Source organism: Lingula anatina, chromosome 2 (genome assembly GCF_051362555.1).
Source record: "Lingula anatina isolate TDL-2025a chromosome 2, LinAna3.0, whole genome shotgun sequence".
Classification (NCBI taxonomy): Eukaryota; Metazoa; Brachiopoda; class Lingulata; order Lingulida; family Lingulidae; genus Lingula; species Lingula anatina.
In genome coordinates, this window is record NC_141768.1 from 5,382,045 (window position 1) to 5,401,033 (window position 18,989).

An 18,989-nucleotide genomic window follows, 5' to 3' on the forward strand; every position below is an offset into this window, starting at 1 on the left:
AGACACTAGGTCATTGTAGAAAAAATGTGAATCTCACCACTTGACTATTCAAAAAAAATTTTTTTTTTCACCTGATGGTTTCCTCATTTTGTTAGCTGTAAACTCGTCCCTATTACTTTCATTTCTGTGCTCTTTCTAAATGGAAAGTGTATGCTGCAAACTTGTATGATCAAATGCTATATACAGAAAGAAACCTAAAACTATTTTCAGTAGATATTCTTTGGATGGAGAATGTTCATCCTCTTATTGTAAAAATTTGCTACAAATTTGTTTTATTTGAATTTTTCAGTAAATAGAGACGTTGGATCGGTTGGACCTCATGTGATTGAGATTCCTGAACAAATTAATGGCATTGACAAGTCTGCTACCTCCATCTCCCCTCTTGTGTAGGAAGAAGAAACATAAAAGAAACCGGGTCAAAACTGTGCTTTTTTTATGTTCAGCAGTATGCATACACTGTAAGACAATTTTCAAATGACTGGTGCTTGGGCTATAGATGTTGATGCACACTTGGAGAACCACTGAGGGGATCCATAAAATCACTGATGAAAAAATATTTTATCATTACTGAAAATAGATTATGGAGACAAGTTCTAAAAACTAGTGTACTCTGTGTACAAAGTGAGCACATGCACTCTCTGAGCTATGACAGTTGTAAGAGGGCCAAATAAAGGCTCCAATAAACATTTTATTATTATTATTATTATTTTAATGAAAGGCAGTGTACACCAGTTATCAAAGACTCTGATATCAAAATATGCAATCGCTTCAGGACCATTTGCTAGTGTGCAGTTCTCCATGTGAGAGGCATGTGCTGTAATGTGTTTGACAGGCAAAAGTGTGGATTATATTGGTTTATAACTCACTGAAGTGGCAATCCTGGGGAACAACAGTTTCAGATTACATTTTCTGACACTTCAAGTTTGCATCTTTGCTGTGAACAGAATGACAGTTGGTCATTAATTATTGGCATTGCTCTTTCAGTCAAATAAAATGTCATAAATCTATTTAAAATGACCAGCAATTACAAAAACAGGTAGATTTCCAAACAAGTATTTTAAAGCAGAATTACACTTTAGTTAACCACTATTCCATTGTATACTTATGTCATAATTTAAATAAATTATTTAGTAAGTTTTTAATATATATTTATTTAAATACTTCTGGATGATTGTGAAAGAAGTATTTATTCATTATTTCTCTTAAGCAAAAATAACTTATCATTATGATATTGATAATTGTAACATCAGTCTAGGGTCAATGGGGATAGGAAATCGATAAGTTTTTTTGAAAACAGTTAGGGTTCCAGATAAACATTTTAAAACAGTTTTAAGCCATTTTGATAGCTGCTGTCGATGTAAACAAGGTTGTACATTAACATCTATAAGAATGCAGTCACATTAGCCAAGCTATGGAATGGAACATTCAGAATTGATAATTAACAGGAATATGAACTCACATTTTTTAAAAATAATTAAAAAGAAAAATTCTATTTTTTAATTTTCTGTAGAATGTTTTTATCATTTTTCGCATATCTTTTGAGTACGCTAATTACCCAGTCTTTTCAACAGGAAAAATTGTAAATTCTACAGATACTGTATTTTTTAAGTCATAATTTCTTAAAATCAGAATATTCCTATTGAGTGGTAGCAACAAAATTAAAAAGCAGGCTACTTTTCTATGCAGTAAAAGAGCCACAGATGCAATAAAATCATATAATTTTTGTGATTATAAAATAATGTATCTGAAAGTTTGATAATTCGCCAATTGAAAAGATCCGAGTAATTGCCGTAATACAAGGTGATAATCCTTCTAGCAGGTAGGCAGTACAAACAATCACCTATTAAGAAACATTTTGCTTCTAGATATATATATATATGTATGTGCAAATACTTGCCACACTGGGAAAGTCCTAACATTGCTCTTAGTTTAAAGTAGGTTAGGTTTAGATGTAAGGGAACATAGATGACAGTAGGTGGGTTAAATTTTGGTTTAAGGACATTTTTATTAAACTTACAGGGAAATATTCTAAGATATTATTATAAGTGTTGCTAAAAAACAACTACTCAAACACATTTTATAACTGGTTTTGATTATTGTCAAATGATTTTTATTTACTCTGTTCTGCACAGTGAGGAAAGGGGGGAACTGTGTTATTGCTGTTTCTACCCTCATGGTTTTATCTTAGACTGCATTCCCACAGATTTTTAGATTGATCCATCCTTGTGAGGAGTCTCACTAGATTGCTGTCAGCTTAGCCAGCTTAAATGTCTGTCCCGCCTACTAAAAGCTGTAAGGGGGTAATTAACTTTCCTGCGCGATTGGCTGACAGCAATTTAGCATAAACCCCCAGGGAGTTAGCTCAATCCAGATGGATCTATCTAAATCTGTGGGAACCCAGTCTTAGTGTTTCAAATACCATCACAATAAAAACTAATATTTTACTTAAATTTATCGTATTATTTATTCTGTATTAAGCATTTTATGAAAACTGTCCAGTAGTTTTAACTGATATCAATCCCAATTTTAAATTTATTTCAGTGATGTTTTAAAGTGATTACTTACACCTTATATTGTATCTATGTGATAGAGTTGCATTTATGAATGCCAAAGTCACAGGGGTCTTGTCACATGAAATGATAATAACTCATTAACATTGTAAGGTTGATTTTCTTATAGTATAATGCCAAATCAAAGTTAAAAATCTGTGATACATTAAAATTGCTGCAACATTTTTGTATTGTCCATGTTGTTAAATAAAGGGGCCACTTGGTTGCAACACAACAATATATAATAAACAGAATATGCCCATAAATGCAATAACAAAGAGATACTTTGCAAAGGAAAAATGTTGGGAATACATATGTAAAGGGTTGGCAACTTTCAGATTGCCTTAAGTATTAGTTTCCTTTAATTGAATGGTACATAAAAATTTTATCCTGATAATAGCCCAATTGGTTTTCTCAGTCACTAATGAGATTTCCTATGCTTTGCCATACTATGTATGTAAATAACTTCAAACATTGATAAATTAACATTTCATGTTAAGGCGTGACCATGACTGCTGAATCTGCTTAAACAAGGAGCCTAGTTTGGATGAAATGTTTCCTAAATAATGAAATTTATAACTCATAATGGAACCTGTGCTTTGCTTTCTATGGAAAAAATAATCTGTCATTTACCCTTTTATACAACCTATAATTACCACAAGGTAAGTTCATTTTTAGTCACACACAAAAAAAAAGATATATGGTTTTGTATTTATTTTCTAATACAAAATATCAAGTATAAGAAATGCTTTTTTTTTTTCTTTGAAGAATATCGACTAAAAAATGGAGATAAAAGCCAAAGTTAAATTTGTGTAAAAACCAGTCTGAGGATAATTTACAAAACTTTGACTTCTTCAGGATTATAAACTTACAAACAATATCAAATTGTAAGCCAAGGGCACGAGACTTCAACAATATGCAAAAATTTTGTTTTTTTATCCAAGGAAGGAGAAAATGAACTGAACAGGTCTAGCAGGGAACAGCTATGCAGTCCTTTCTCTCCCTCTTTTTCTTTCTTCTTCTTTACTGCTGGCACCTGGAGACTAAACGCCTGAATCCCCATCAGCCAACTATCTCTTTACAGTGTTGTTGAAGCCACTTGACTATCTCTTCCAGCCCCTGCCCGTCTTTTGCACTAGCTTCTATTATGCTAATATCCTGCTTAGCAGCACCAAGGATACTCTTCAGCTGAAACGTTGTGTCAAGTTCTGTCCTGGTCATAGGATTTGGCATGTCTCTGAAAGTGAATTCATTTACATAATTTGATTTATAGAAATTTCCTAACTTCCCAGGCATGCAGACATGAATATATACAGTAAATGCCTCAACCAGCAAAAGATTACAAAGTTTAATTTTTAGTTTTTTTGTAGATATAAACTCTGAATACACTTATCTGCTGTACCTATCTCTTCTTTAAATGAGAAACATGAGACTGCTGCTAACATTGGTCATCTGATATTAAAGGGATAACTCTTCGTATGAAATCTATATTTCACTTTAAATACATTGTAAACAACTCATAGAAATATATTTTATTTTACTACAAAACGGCAGTTATAGTAATTATTCGGGTATCTGTGCTTGTCATTGGACCACGTGACCTCCATAGCTGGCTATACTCTTAAGAGATTATTAAAAAAAAACAAAAACAGGGACTAACTTCAAATGTAGAAATGGATTCATTAACTAGTATTGGTAAATATGGAAAAATTGTTGTCTACCCCAGGAAAATTCATTTTTTGGTCAAAATGAACAGATGTTATCCTTTTAAAAATTTGCAAATGTCATACTCTGTTGTCACAGAGCTGAAGTGTGAGTGGTTAAAGATAACTTACATTTTGTTGAGTATGAGAAGGACGGGAACAAATTGCACATCTCCGTTAGTTAAAGCTTCTAGCAGCTGTATACAAGAGGCAGACACCTGCATTCTGTTTGACACATCAACTACAAACTGTGAAATAATAAAATATATTTTAATGTGTTAAATATCTACAGGTTCATACTTACGTTTACTCTAAATATTAAAGATATTTCAAACAAAGGAAGATTAGACATAATTTCATAAAATTGTCACTGACATGACAAAAATAATTATTTGGCTAAAAATGCTAGTGCATATATAATTACTAAATTTTGTCAAAAGGAAGCTAATAAGTAATGGATAAAACACAATTTGCCATACAGAATGAAGGTCCAAGAGAAAACCACTTGCAGGTAATTCATTTTAAAAAGTCACTAAACTGATACCATACAAGTATGGTGGGATTCTTACTATAAGAGCACTGCACTCCTTGAAATAATTCTTCCAGATTGGTCCCATACAACCCCCCATTTCTCTTAGTGTGATGTCATGTTTTCTTCCTATACTTATGTTAACTAGATTTGTGCCTACCTGAAACAAAAGAAAAGTACACATTGGCAGTTTGTGACAGTGATAGATTATCATAAGAGAATTGCTATAAATACATGTATGTAGTATGTACATGTAAGGAAGATTTAGTCTTCTACTGGTACTTTCTCCAATTTACTGTACCTTTAATGGGATTTCTGTGGGTTATAATTTATTAAGTATTATCAATTTTGATCTCTGCTTACACTTGTTATGTAGCAAGGTCATCCTTTATATAAAATATCCTCTCAACTTCAGAGATCATTTTAAAATGTATTTACTATATACCAGTACTTACTGTGGGAATTGTAGATGGTGGTTCTTCAAGATCCGTGTATGTCCCCTTGCTTGAACAACTTAGGTTAGTTAAGAAAATATTGGCATATTTGCCTGGGCACTGAATTTCTAAATACTGTTACGTAAAAATATACCCTTTCCCCCAAACACAACATCTAACTTACATGTAGATATAGTCACACGTCGAAATCGGTGAAAGAAATTTCACTTTCATTGTTATTAAACTTTCATACAGTCTTACGCCCTAAAAGCCTTTATGACTCTCACCACAGAGGTAATGAACATAACATTAAAAAGGATATTACTTAGCCTTTTTAGCAGTAACGTTTTTCCTACACCCGAGGCACCTAGGACTAGAGTCATCCTCACAAAACATAAGAACAACACAGGAACAGGAATGATTACTGTGATTGACACCAGCTGCAAGGTCATACAAAAGGTCAACCGCTTATGTATTTAACAAATTTACTGTTATTATCTTTCAGTATATTTAGAAAAGTTTTCGGTCCATATCACAGTTGAATTTTCAGTGACATTTGCCTTTAAAGCACACAGGGAGAAATTATTATAAGTAATATTTTTGTTATGACATTTGCGGCCCAATGAATGACATCACTTCGGGAATCGCCATCTTATCACTGTCTTTCATCCTTGAGTCATTTTAGCTTAGCCAAGAGTAAGATATGTTTCGATCAACAGCGCCGTTTGACAAAGCCTTAGGTAAGTTATTTGCGTTATTTTGTTTCCCAAGCAAGTCGTTTTAGGGGCCAGACATGAATTATTTTCATAAATTAAGGAGCCGGTTTTTTCACAAGAATCGGATTCTTTGACATATTCATAATCAGGTCAGTGTCAAAGTCTATCTGATCGAATATTAATGTTGTCGATGCATGAAGTTATTTAAAGACACCATTATGGTGCAGAATTACAGAATGAGGTCACTTCCACTCTTTCGTTCTAATTGCAATTTGTTTAGATTTAAGTTGTTTAGCTGTAAGTGAATATTTGTTTTATAATTGCTAGGAACATCCATGCAGTAGCATTCTTATTTATTATTAATAAGTACTGAATGTGCTAAGTTATGAATAAAAAATGTGTAGAAGTTGTTTTCAGCTAGGACGTCCACCCAATGGAGGATTTCTCTAATATTTTTGATGTAAACTATTCTCAAGCACTTGCCCTGTCAGGCAATAAGGTCTGAAATCTGCTAGCACGAAATACCTGCAGTAAGGATTTTGATATATTATCTACATTGTGCTTATGCATGAAAGCAAAGGCCTCAGAAAATTAAAAGTAAAGACTAGTTGTTGCGGATCCCACACCAAACAAACAAACAACGGGAAATGTTCACACTTTATTTCACGCACACTGACATGGATATGGTGAAACTAAAAATAACAAAATAATGAAAGATAAATACCAAACTAATTATACAAAATACACAAATATAACAAATTGAATACAAATATAAAAAGAAATAATAAATTAATCATAAGAAATGGAAATGTTGTGCAAATGATTAACAATAGAATTGAATACAATACGTACAGAGAAATGTGGCTTTCCCGTCCAAATGTTGATCCACAAATTTTGCCTACTAAAACTTCAGTCTCGACGACCTGAGCCTTCGCTCGTCAAATACAACGTGGCCGCGCCCAGAACTGCTGCATACAGTATATATACAGAGTAAATGATTTGCATAATAATACAAAGCTGACTAGTGATACGATTGTAAACGCAAATTGTTGTCATAAGCGACAACACTAGTTTACACACTAAAATTATACCTCTTCTACCTCTCCTGTCCTCAACATGCACACTCCTGTAAAGCCAACCAGCTTTTCCATCTAGAACTGTGAGTAAGGTAATATCTACAGTACATGTACTGCTTGTCAACACCCGGAAGGATGGTGCAGTATTTTTCCCTCCAACAAGCAACATTGTGTAAAGAATCGAGTTCAATATAGGTCCCATGAGCAGCATACAATAGTTGGTTTCAGGGTGGGGAAAAATTTTTTGTCTAATTTCTCTCCTAAGAAGTCTGTTTGTCATCAGAGAAATCATGTGTATGATTTCACGACGGCTTAACTGGTATGAGTGCAGATGGATATTACCTGTGCCGGGCAGGATATAGATTCAAGGAATTGTGTCTATACTGCTGCAATATATCTACAAGTAAAGAAAAAAGAAAAGCTGATGAAAGAAAGTTTTTACAAAGCATATGTGTGGTTAGGTTAACATGCATTTTTTCAACTGTCCAAATGAATATTTCAGACAAGGCCACAAGTCAGCTACTGCTGGAACCAGACTGGGATGCCATCCTGCAAATTTGTGATTTAATTCGTCAAAATGACATACAGTAAGTAGTCTTTGCAGCATTTGTTACTTTTTTAATATAATATAATATAATATAGAATGGTGGACATTGAACATTTAAATTTAAAAACTGTGATGTTTTTGATGACCCCAGTAGCCCATTCATTTGACACTCAGTTTCATATCAATTAGATATTTTAGAATAATAGGAGTTAAAAAACAATTTCAGTTTTGAATTTTTTTCTTGTAGACCAAAGGAAGCAATACTGCGAATGAAGAAAAAAGTTCAAGCAGAAAACCCTCATGTGGCCATGTTTGCACTTCAGGTGATTTTTTTGTTAAATAAATTAATTGACAATATTTAGCTGTCAGTAATTTAAAAGGCCCTCAGTTGTGTTTTTATAGATTGCTTAGCTAAAGTGAATTTATATCAAACTGATAACTGTGCTATTTGGATAAAGAGGTTCACGAGAGAAATTTTTAGATAAAAAAAAAGATAGAAAAGATAGAAAGAAAAAACTCTGAGTGAGAAAAAGATGGGGGAGTGGAGGAAGGGGATGGACAGACATTACAACATGTTGTACTTAATATTATATGGATAATATTTCTATTCAGACCTTGGAATCAGTGGTGAAGAACTGTGGAGATACAATACATAAGGAAGTAGCCACAAAGGAGTTCATGGAATTCATGAAGGATGAAGCTAAGGTATAAAAACTTAATAAGTTATCCTTATGCATGAACTTGTACTTGACATATCAATTAAACTGAGAATATAATGGTGCAAGTGCATTTGATCTCTTAGTAGAGGAATGCTATTGGGTTAAAACAGCACTAAGATCAAATGATTTATTCAGTTATAACTAAAATGGAATTATTTTAAACTGCTTTCTTTTGTAGAAGAGACCAGATCCAGTCAAGGGCAAAGTGTTAGAGTTGGTTCAAGTCTGGTCCCATGCATTCCGCAATGATCCAACTCTAAAAGCAGTGCAGGATACTTACCACTTGATGAAAATGGAAGGTAAGTTTATTTTCAAGTTATGTACTATATAGAACTTGGAAATGAATTTCATCAGCTGTGTTGTGTGCTGGGGTATTCAGAATTTACTATATACAACTTTTTTTATTAATTACTATAAATCTCTATAGGTTTAAAAAAACATGGATTTAAGCACTGTTCACTTCTTGTTCAGGTTGATTTATAAACTTCAACTTTGAAATTCATGGAACTGTTGTTTTTTAAGGTGCCAATATTTTCATCTGTATTTTTTGCTAGGCTACAAGTTCCCTACTTTAAAGGAATCTGATGCCATGTTTGTATCAGAGAAGGCTCCTGAGTGGAAGGATGGAGAAGTTTGCTTCAAGTGCAGAGTCACATTTAACACTTTTAATAGAAAGGTAATTCATGGATCTAGATAAAAAGCATTCTTATACATAATGTGTTTATCTCTTCAGTTTGTATGACTCGAGTTGAAGTTTCATTGCACTGTGCTATTCAAGGAAATAATTCGCATCTTAAAAATTATAACAGTTGGTAAAGATATAGTTCTAATAGTCAAAATCATTTTTTCAGCATCATTGTAGAAACTGTGGTCAAGTGTTCTGTGGCAAATGTTCATCTAAAAATTCCATAATTCCCAAATTTGGGATTGAAAAAGAAGTTCGTGTGTGTGATACATGCCATGAGCAGCTGGGCAAGTAAGTAATATATAGGATACTTATGTCAATTTTGATATATTTTCCTAGAAGCTTGAATGTTTTTATACAGTTGTGCATTATGTACTACTTGAGAATTCAGTAGCCTTAGCTTTGTACCTGAGACCCTGAACTCTAGTATCTGTAAACATTTCGTGACCCCTTATGTAAGAGGTCTGATTCATGAAACATTTGCTGGCAACACTGTAGCACATAAAATGTTTCAACAAATGTGGATAATGATTTTTCTTGATAGATAGAAAATATAAGAAACATAAATTTTTCCAAGTCAATATTATTTTGGTGGAACATGTGGAATTTGTCAAAAAAAAAAAAAAAAAAAAAAAAAAACAGCCTACCAAAAGCAAAAAATTGCAATCTCAAATTGAGAAAGCATTTGTCAGCTGCAAATTTTTGATAATACTGTATTTGATGTAGTGGCTGAATTTTAAATGGTTTAACAAAGACTTGATCTATGATTAGACATAAATCTGTTTTCACATTTCTAAAACTTCAGGCCTTCATCTGTTAAGAAGAGTGATGATGAAGGTTCTCTCCCATCGGAGTACCTCTCCAGTCCTCTATCCAAACAATCTCAGGTAAGAATACTATGGTGTGGGGAGACAGGGGCTGTTTAAACCAAAATTTACTACACTTGTTTAGGTTACCCCTGCCTTGTGCATATTAGTTTCAGTAAGGAGAGTTTAAGTATTTAGGCTGTTGACTTTGATGTTTTTTCAATTTGGTATGTAGTATTTTGCCCCATTCTGAGCCTCTCTTCTTTGAAGTATTTTTACTGCCAATGGTTTATTTTGCTGAATTGAACAAGGTGGTGAAATGTTTTTATTTCTTTATTGCTCACAGTAATTCTTAGATTGATAATCTTGCTAAATATTACTTAGAATACCTAATTTGGGTAACTTGTTTGTAACAATACAACAACAACCTTTAGACTAGGGATTGATTCTGAAATAAAAGTAAAATCAACCAATGTTTCAGTTTTTACTAAATTATTATAAAAGGTTAAATGTTGTAATTTAAGAAAATAATTTTCCTGGTGGGATATGAGTGGTATTATTATTGTTATTATTAGTGTAGGACTTGACTATTTTCTTTGCCATAAACTTTTTGTGAATAACATTTCATATATTGTCTGTCTTTAATGTAACTAAAGATTTCAATTTTTATAACCATAGGGGCACATTATTTATATCAAATAAAGATGCTTTCTTATTGATCATTATATAACTTAAGTGTACCATGTTTATAACAACATAATGGAAATATGGAAATAAAAATCATGATTGGAGGCTTTCAGTGGCATCTGAAAAATATATTTGCATAATGAGGTGGAGTCGCCAATAGCCATTAATAGAAAAAATATATATAATTTGATTAAAGTAGGTGTCGTTTGATAATTTTTTGCATAGAATTTGCCCTTATGCATTTAAGAACGCATGCACACACGCACACACACACACACACACACACAGAGAGAAAGAGAAAGATTTTTGAGATTTTGCATATTCCCCATTTTTTGGGTTGTACAACATTTAGCTTTTTTTTATCTTATTCTTTTTTTACAAAGATATTTTTCTTTTAGAAAATGTCTTTCTTATACATCTGGAATTGACAAGAAATAGTGTATAATAATAACATCTTGATTGATCAATATGGAATTAGATATTCACATGTTAACTCTGGTTTTAAAACATTTTATAATGTAAAATCTATAGCATTATGGTGCTATAAAATTCCCATTAAGAGGCTTTTGCTGAATTCTTTTGAATTTAAATTGATTGTCTGAATGGCTTGATTGTGCCAAGAAGTAGAAAGTCCTAAAAGCTTAATTTATAGTCAATGGCCGGCTTGCAAAGTCAACATAGCATGACATAGCAGGTCACATGACAAAGCAGGTGAGTGAGTCAGTTTCCCATTTTGCTATTTATAGATCTGTTGAACATAAGGCATATGTATTATTCACTGTACAGCACCAGGGCTGCCTTTGATTTTCAATACATTGGAGATTGTTTGATAACATAACTAGGTCAATAGCTGTACTGGTTGTAAACTAGCTGGACATAGTAGAAGTGAACATGTGGAAGAAAACGGTAGGTTTAATGGACAAAGTTAGTGATTATTAATGGACTAAGTGATAGATTAGTTTGTGGACTTGACAAAGCAGGACGTGGTAACCTTAATAAAAGACAGGTAGAAGGTGTAGAATTTATGTATATTGGCTGTTTGGGTAACATAATTTTGTAATAAACTTGATTTACTTGATGAAGGTTGGTTTTCAGTACATACTTTTAGACCTGTCTGTGTCAGCGTACTCAGCTCTTTCTGTAAACAAAAGAAATTCAACAATTTTTCTATTTAAGAAAGTCAGCATTGTACTGCACATGAACTAAAAAGACTTAAACACTGTACTGGAGAGCTGAAATATATCATTCTTCATTAATCTCTCATTACTAATTAGTGGCAGACTGTACATGATTTAGCAACAAGGTAAATTGATTTTAGTAAAAACAAAGTTTATGTAAATGTTACTCCATACTAAAACTGGAAGCCATACATGAATCCCTGCTGAACAGTACAAAAATAATTGTATAGAATTAACCAGAGACATATCTGTGTATATCTAGTGGAAAATCATTCTGTAGCTTTGGTACAGGGTAGGTATATGTTATAATTATGTCAAAATGTAAGGTGATGCATGAGAAAAGAATTCTTTCTGAAGGGTTACCTATCTATAACTAATGTGGATCCTATGCTAAATTAGAACAACTGCTTAACGATAAGGAATTGCTTGAAAACGGCATATATGTTTGGCCTGTGTAAATCAATACAAGCGTAAAGGTGGGAAGTCTTTTGCATTATCATAGACCAAGGAAACGCACTGTGTTCTGTCGCTTACATAGATGCCAAAGTAATTACTACTTCATAAATCAGCAAATATGTTAAAACATTAAGGATATTTCTGTTCCAGGAATTGTTAAAGATTTTCAACAGAAATAAAGATGTCATTACATTTGACTTTATGGTGTACTTATATTTCATACGCATTTACAACTTCAAAATAAAGGACTTAAACTTGTTTTATCATGTTGGCAAATACATTTAGGGTCTGTGCAGTCATGCTAAAGCAGTATGTCCCCTCATTTGTTAGCTTCCCTGATCAATGTCCCTCCATTGTCCCTTTGTGTAATCCAGAAACTGGCTGACCCAGGGTGATTTTATCTTCAGTTAGAGCAAGGAGTTATAACAGACTGTTATAACTCCTTGGTTAGAGGTATAGATTTCATGATAACAGCTCCATTCAGTTTCTTCTTTCAATTGTTTATGCTTTTGGATGTGTCATTGTGAATATCCATTTAATAAAAAAAAGTCTAGACAGAAGAAAGTGGTGATTTTAGTGCTTAATGTTTTAAGCTAATTGATTTTTAGGTATGCAATGCACAATGAGTAAATGGTAAGATGGCTCAGTTGCACTATGTAGTATTTCAAAAGTTTAACATTGTTCCGCTTTTTTTTTAGTATGTGTTTCTTTTTACACCAAACAGTACAGTTACAAAAAGCATATCTGTTAAATAAGAGATGGCCCTGCCACTGACGACCATTTAACATTGAGGCTTCCAAACTGTTGGAAGCAAACTTGTAAAAGGTGGTAACCCATCCCCCCTCTCATAGCTTAATTACATGTTGGGGACTAATCAAACTTTGAAAACTTATGTTCATGGATCCATATGCTTCTTGCACACCAGTTATAGATATCAGTATCTTTACTTTTTTGTGGGGAGTGGCTTATCGATTGACTTTGAAATAATAATTTTCTATTGATGAATGAAAGAGAAAACAAACAGTCAATAATTATAAATTGGTTGCAATCCCCCTCCCACACATACATCATGCCAGATTAATGTGTTTGTCATTTGTAAGAGTACACTTATTTTGTTCAAGGCACCACCAGCCAAGTCAGAGCAGGAGTTGCAGGAAGAGGAGGAATTGCAGCTTGCCATTGCCTTGTCCAAGAGTGAAGCAGAGAATAAGGAGAGACAGGTATGTAGGCATCGCATTCAATTAATTAGTCTCTCAAGATTGATTTCAACTTGAAAAGGTTGACTATTATAGTTTACTGGGAAGAAAATCAACTAGTTGACTGAGTAAGGGGAACATGGTTTTTGAACATCCAAGCCTATTTTGAAAACTTCATAGTAAATCAGAAAATGAAATCTTTATTTTTAAGCCTCCAGCATATTTTTCCCTTGACAAGTTTTTCTATTGACCTTATCATTGTAACTATTTTATTAACAACACTAATTAAATATGGATATTTTTCTACTATTACACTGAATTGCAGAAGCAAAAGAAATCGGGAACTGTAAGTCTAGATACACTTTTGTTAGAATCTGCATATTTTTTTCACATCTGTGGTATGGCATGACACTTCCAAAATTGTTGTGGCCTCTATTTTTGATTTCTATTTTGCCAGAAAAACACCTTGTCATGAATATAATATTTCTTCACATCAGGTTTGACTGTGCAGCTACTTTTTTATTTGATAAAGATGACACAGTTTAATTATTTTCTGTTCATTCTTTGGCTTTTACTGTACAGTTAGCTCCCATATAGTGGAGATTTAAATGTCAATTAAGTTTCTAACACAACAAATGTAAGTCAGAGACATTGTTAGACAAGCACATTATCTAATTGTCTTACTACAATAAATTAACAATAAAACAGGATATTTATGTGCAATATCACACAGTGTAATAACAACAGTGAGCTGTTAAAATATATCTTAGCTACTGAACTTGACAGATAAGATAATTTTTTCTATCCAGATGAATGAACAAATATTTCAAATTTGATTATAATTAATTTAAATAACAGTACTCTTAATTGTTGTTGATTTTTGTAAAATAATATCAGAACAATGATTTGACAACAATGATGCTATCTTTCAGCGAGACCAACTGAGAAAATCTTATGGCTATTCCGACAGTTCTTCCTCAGGCACTGGTGCTTCAAACGCCTCTTACCAACAGCCTGTTGTAAGTAAACAATTTTCTTCACAAACCCTTAACATTATCTTCTGTAGCTTTAAAAAAATAATGCAAAACATTTTTCCAAAACTACATTATAATTTTGCTGAAGTTTATGATTGATGTTTTATAAAATGTTATCTCCCTTTATGAATATTTATCGGTCCCACTGTTGCTATCTATATCAAATCAGATACATACATTAACCAAGTTGCTTTGTATACACAGTATTAATCAATCAGTCACTTGCACACTGACTCATTGTTTTGTTTTTGCTACACATTTTCAAATAGCTTTTGCTGGTTGATCACCATACAATCCTTGCTAGGACTATGTCTGATACTGGCAAGTTACAGTTAACAGTCCAGCATACTTGAAGTTGTTTTGGAGCAGTCACAACTAGACAAGCATCTGAAATTGCTCAACATGTAAACCAAAGAGGTTTCTGTGCAGTGTGGTCAGTTGTGGTTGGTCCATTTCTGATCAAAGCTGTTGGGTCAATAACACCTGGATTAATTTTCTGTTCCAGACTGTGTCGGCTCCAGTGTTTGATGCTGGTGAGATGGACCCTGAACTGGCCAGGTATCTGAACAGAAACTACTGGGAAAAGAGACAGGAAAGCAGTAGTCAGCAGGGTGGTGCTTCCTCAGCGGCCAGTGGGACAGGTGCTTCCACAGCCCAGCCCAGTGCTCCTGCCCCAGCCGCTGAACCCAAGGTGTCCAACATAGCCAAGGTGCAGGAGGTGAGAAGTTCTCCTTTTCAGTGTTCAGTAGTGTAGAATATTAGGTATTAAGGTCTGCTTCTTGCAAGTAGATCAAAAATTGAAGAAAGAAGGAAAATCAGTTATACAGAAATTTTGATTTTTGTAAGCTGCATTACAGCACAGAATGGTTTTTTTTAAAAAATGGAGAAATGAGTATGAATATTAAGTTTCCTATAGGTTAAATTTAAAGTTAATATCTGTTAAAAATAATGTATATATTATATGTTTTGTCAAAATTAACCTAAATTTTCATTTATTATCTGAAGCAATACCAGAATGGAGAGACAAATGACGAGGACCAGTTCCTGAATGCCCTGAGAAGCAGTATTGAGATCTTTGTGAATCGTATGAAGAGTGACTCCATGCGTGGCCGTAACATAGCCAATGACTCTGCTGTCCAGACACTGTTCATGACCATCAATGCCATGCACCCTGAGCTGATGAAGCACATGAGTCAACAAGAGGATCTGAGAGGTGAGTAGATCAGCTGAGGACTGGCCCTAGGCTGTCCCAATTGTCTGTTATTTATCAGAATATAAGCTTTTTCCTTTCAAGGAATTTTGAGATTTTTAATGCAGTAAAAATTGGTCTTGTGATATGTTAAGATAAAGTTTTACATAACTTGGGTTCATGTCTGTTTTATGTATTTTGTTTATGTGAAAAATATGTATTATCATTCCTGAAATGAGTTCTTCATTGGATCTTGCTGTATATAGTTTTTAAGGTATTTTTGTCTAACAATATCATTTGAGTAAGATTATAAAAAAGTTTAATTAGTTACATATTAAGCAGGTGAACATAGTTTTTTGATTTTTTTTTTAACCCCTTGAATAGCCCATTATGAGGCTCTTCAAGACAAGCTGACTCAGTTGAAAGAAGCAAGAGATGCACTGGATGCTCTGCGTGAGGACCACAAGGAGAAGATGAGAAGAGAGGCAGAAGAGAGGGAAAGACAAAGACAGATCCAGATGCAACAGAAATTAGAGATTATGAGACAAAAGAAACATGTGAGTATTTGTAATCTTTATACATACACGTTACTAAATGTTACAATTTAAATGTCTATTTATTATTTAAGATTTATCAAATAACTATTTTTGCAGTGGTGACTCAAAGCACAATTAAGTAAAAAAAGAAAGGATATTTTTTACAAAGGTTCAAAGAAACCATTACATGTCAGAGCAGAAATTCATTATGTCAAATTTATTACCAGCATATTTGTTTTATTTTCTCCTCATGGATTCTTTTGTTTTTGAGTCTGTCACAGTTTTGCAATCATATCTTTCAGGAATATCTCGAGTATCAGCGCCAGCTGGCACTGCAGCGTATGCAGGAACAGGATAGACTGATGAACATGAGACTTGCTCAGCAGAAACAGATGGTACAGATGAGGGAAATGCAATATGGGCAGTTTGGACAGTATAATCAGGTAAGTCACATCACTTTTATACAGGCGCACCTACATATGTGTATATATGAGTGTTATGGGCAAGTTGTATAACACACACAGATACATGCATGAACATTAGTTTAAAAAATGGCACTGCTTAATACGAGTCTGCAAGAGTAGAAGCATTGGCATCCATAAATTGCTGTTTATGAACTCCTTCCAATCACTATCATGTTTAAAATGTATGACTACAACATATTGTCTTTAACACTTGTGTTTTCAACTACTGTTATGTTATATACATATGTATTATATGTTTTGTTAATTTCCAGCCCTATGCACAACAAGTTCCCCAGGGCTATCCTAGCAGTGGTTCAGCAGAGGGCTCCCCAGTCCACATGATGCACCACCAGCAGCAGCAGCCTGGTGCCTATGGTCAGCCCCCACCCCCACAACACATGGGTCCTGGGCCAGCACCTGGCATGGTGGGACAACCACCACACATGGGGCCTCCCGGGGGTCCTGGGGGACCTGGAGGACAAGGACCCCAACCTCCCATGGGACCTCAAGGACCTATGGGATCACAAGGTACAGATTTTGGTATTCTGACTAACTCTACCTGTCTCAGACGAGTTTTAGGTTCTAACCACACTTGAAAACAGTTTAATTTTCTGAAAGCTAAGTTCCACATAAATAGAAAGCAATAATAGTTGCTTTGAAAAGAGCATTATATTGTCATTTGTAGAGGTATTTTACTTAATGATTTTGGTTTAACCAATACAGCTGCTCCTCCAGGCCAGCCCCCCATGGCTAACCAACCCTACAACCCAGTCAGTTCCCAGCAGATGTACACACCCCAGGGCCAGGGACTACAAGGTTACCAGGCCCAGGCTGGAATGCCACCTGCTCAGACTGCACCAGCACCCTACCAGCAGGGTCCACCCCCACAGGGGCCCCCATCAGGATCTTACCAGCCACCACCCACTGTGGGCCAGCAGCAGCCTATGTATACTGGCCAGCCTCCACAGTCTGTGGGTGGAGGGGCTGTGAGTGGGGGGCATGGTGCCCCCAGTCCAGTTCCCCAGGGATATGGGCATCCTGGAGGGCCAGAGTACAACTCTTATAACATGCAAAGTAAGGCCACTTGACACTATGAGCTGAAGTATGAAACAGTAACATGCACTAGAATATATACAATCTTATTATTTATAATAAAAGGAATGAAGTTATAAAGGTGCACTAATAGTGATAGTCAAAGTAGAAAATTGACATTTAAAAGAAATAGGTATTAATTAATTAATTGTTTAATTAATTTATTGATTGATTTATTGTTTTATTAATTAATCCTTTCCTGCTCAGGTATGGCCAATGCTTTGCCAGGCAACAACCAGGGCCAGCCCCAGGGTTACATGCCAGCCATGGGACAGTATCAGCAACCTCCACAACAACATTACCAACAAGGTGGACCTCCTCCTCAGCAACAACCACCACAACAACAGCCACAACCAAGAGAGGCAGAACTGATTTCATTTGATTAGACATAGATAAATATAATATAATATACTTGATGTTGTGAGACTTTAGTGAAGGGTTGCTTTTGATGGTCCACATCGTATGTGCAAGTTAACTGGTTTATATAATAGTATGTGGAACACTGTTATTATGGAAAATAATGTATGTTTATAGATTATAATTGGCACACTCCAATAAAAAGTAAAATGAAGATTATGAATTAACATTAGCAAGGTAATATTATATATGTTGGGTGTATTCTTTCTGAGAAGTAAGATTTATATTGCACTTTATATGCCAGATTGAGCACAGCATTGTGAAAAAAGGATGGCTGGTGGGAATTGTTTAATGGAATCTTTATTCTTGTGCTTTAAAAGAAACTTACCTGTCAGATTTCTATGATTTGTGAAAATGTGGTTTTGGATTTTGCTTTTTTTCTTGGTCAGACAAAATTTTAATATTTGATTAAAATGAAGTGAAAGTTTTGGGTCTGTATTTTAATGTGGCAGATTTTTGTATGTATGAATGTATTCATCAAGCTGGGCTCTGTTTAACATAATCACTCCAGTGTTTTGATTCAGTTAATATTTAAATTTGTTACTACTTTGTTTAGTCAAATTCCAAATATTGGTACATCAGCTTTTCACAAATGATAGCCCACTAATAATTCAAGTTGGCACATCATAATACTACTGTGACCAGTGTGAGTAAAATGAGTGTCAGCATTATTAAAATTTAATCTCTAAACCACTCTTTAACACTGAAAAAGATGAGATAAGCTTAATTTTAGATGTTATAAAATGTTATGGTTATTAGGCAATACTAATATGCAGCAGAATCATGGACAAACAGGACCCTGCTCAACTGATTTTGTTGTACAAGTTGCAAAATGTACACCATACAAAATGCCTATGAATAAACATTACAAAAGTAACTTTTATGTTTTAGTGTTGGTCATATCAGTGGCTTATTTGTGCACGCAACAACACACTCCGCTCCACAACACGCTCCATCATAATGATAGATTGGTGTA

At 34.2% G+C, this 18,989-nt stretch overlaps 3 protein-coding genes across 7 annotated transcripts in view; 2 read left to right on the forward strand and 1 right to left on the reverse strand.

Annotated features, from left to right (window-relative positions):
- LOC106176871 (sodium-independent sulfate anion transporter-like) overlaps window positions 1-2,734 on the forward strand; it is a 28,806-nt gene extending 26,072 nt beyond the window's left edge. For all 4 annotated transcript variants that reach the window (XM_013559433.2, XM_087006039.1, XM_087006040.1 and 1 more), the window contains one exon: window positions 290-2,734. In XM_013559433.2, the coding sequence (XP_013414887.2) occupies window positions 290-390 (101 nt within the window). In that variant the 3' untranslated portion in view covers window positions 391-2,734. The remainder of the gene's footprint in view (window positions 1-289) is intronic.
- A 506-nt stretch (window positions 2,735-3,240) lies between these two features.
- LOC106176869 (ADP-ribosylation factor-like protein 16) lies at window positions 3,241-5,687 on the reverse strand. Its single transcript, XM_013559430.3, has 5 exons — window positions 5,538-5,687; window positions 5,237-5,295; window positions 4,822-4,941; window positions 4,385-4,500; window positions 3,241-3,786 (listed from the first exon to the last, which is right to left on the reverse strand). The coding sequence occupies exons 1-5, from the start codon at window positions 5,665-5,667 to the stop codon at window positions 3,612-3,614; spliced, it is 600 nt and encodes a 199-aa protein (XP_013414884.2). The 5' UTR covers window positions 5,668-5,687; the 3' UTR covers window positions 3,241-3,611.
- Window positions 5,688-5,814: 127 nt separating this feature from the next.
- LOC106176866 (hepatocyte growth factor-regulated tyrosine kinase substrate) lies at window positions 5,815-18,890 on the forward strand. 2 transcript variants are annotated; one of them, XM_087006036.1, is made up of 18 exons: window positions 5,815-5,955; window positions 7,510-7,594; window positions 7,802-7,877; window positions 8,167-8,259; window positions 8,452-8,572; window positions 8,828-8,949; window positions 9,125-9,249; window positions 9,764-9,845; window positions 13,207-13,305; window positions 13,607-13,627; window positions 14,214-14,300; window positions 14,821-15,033; window positions 15,321-15,528; window positions 15,889-16,061; window positions 16,343-16,483; window positions 16,777-17,032; window positions 17,228-17,578; window positions 17,804-18,890. In XM_087006036.1, the coding sequence occupies exons 1-18, from the start codon at window positions 5,919-5,921 to the stop codon at window positions 17,980-17,982; spliced, it is 2,469 nt and encodes an 822-aa protein (XP_086862162.1). In that variant the 5' UTR covers window positions 5,815-5,918; the 3' UTR covers window positions 17,983-18,890. The 2 variants fall into 2 exon arrangements, with proteins under 2 accessions (XP_086862162.1, XP_013414877.2); XM_013559423.3 differs by lacking the exon at window positions 13,607-13,627.
- Window positions 18,891-18,989: the final 99 nt, after the last annotated feature.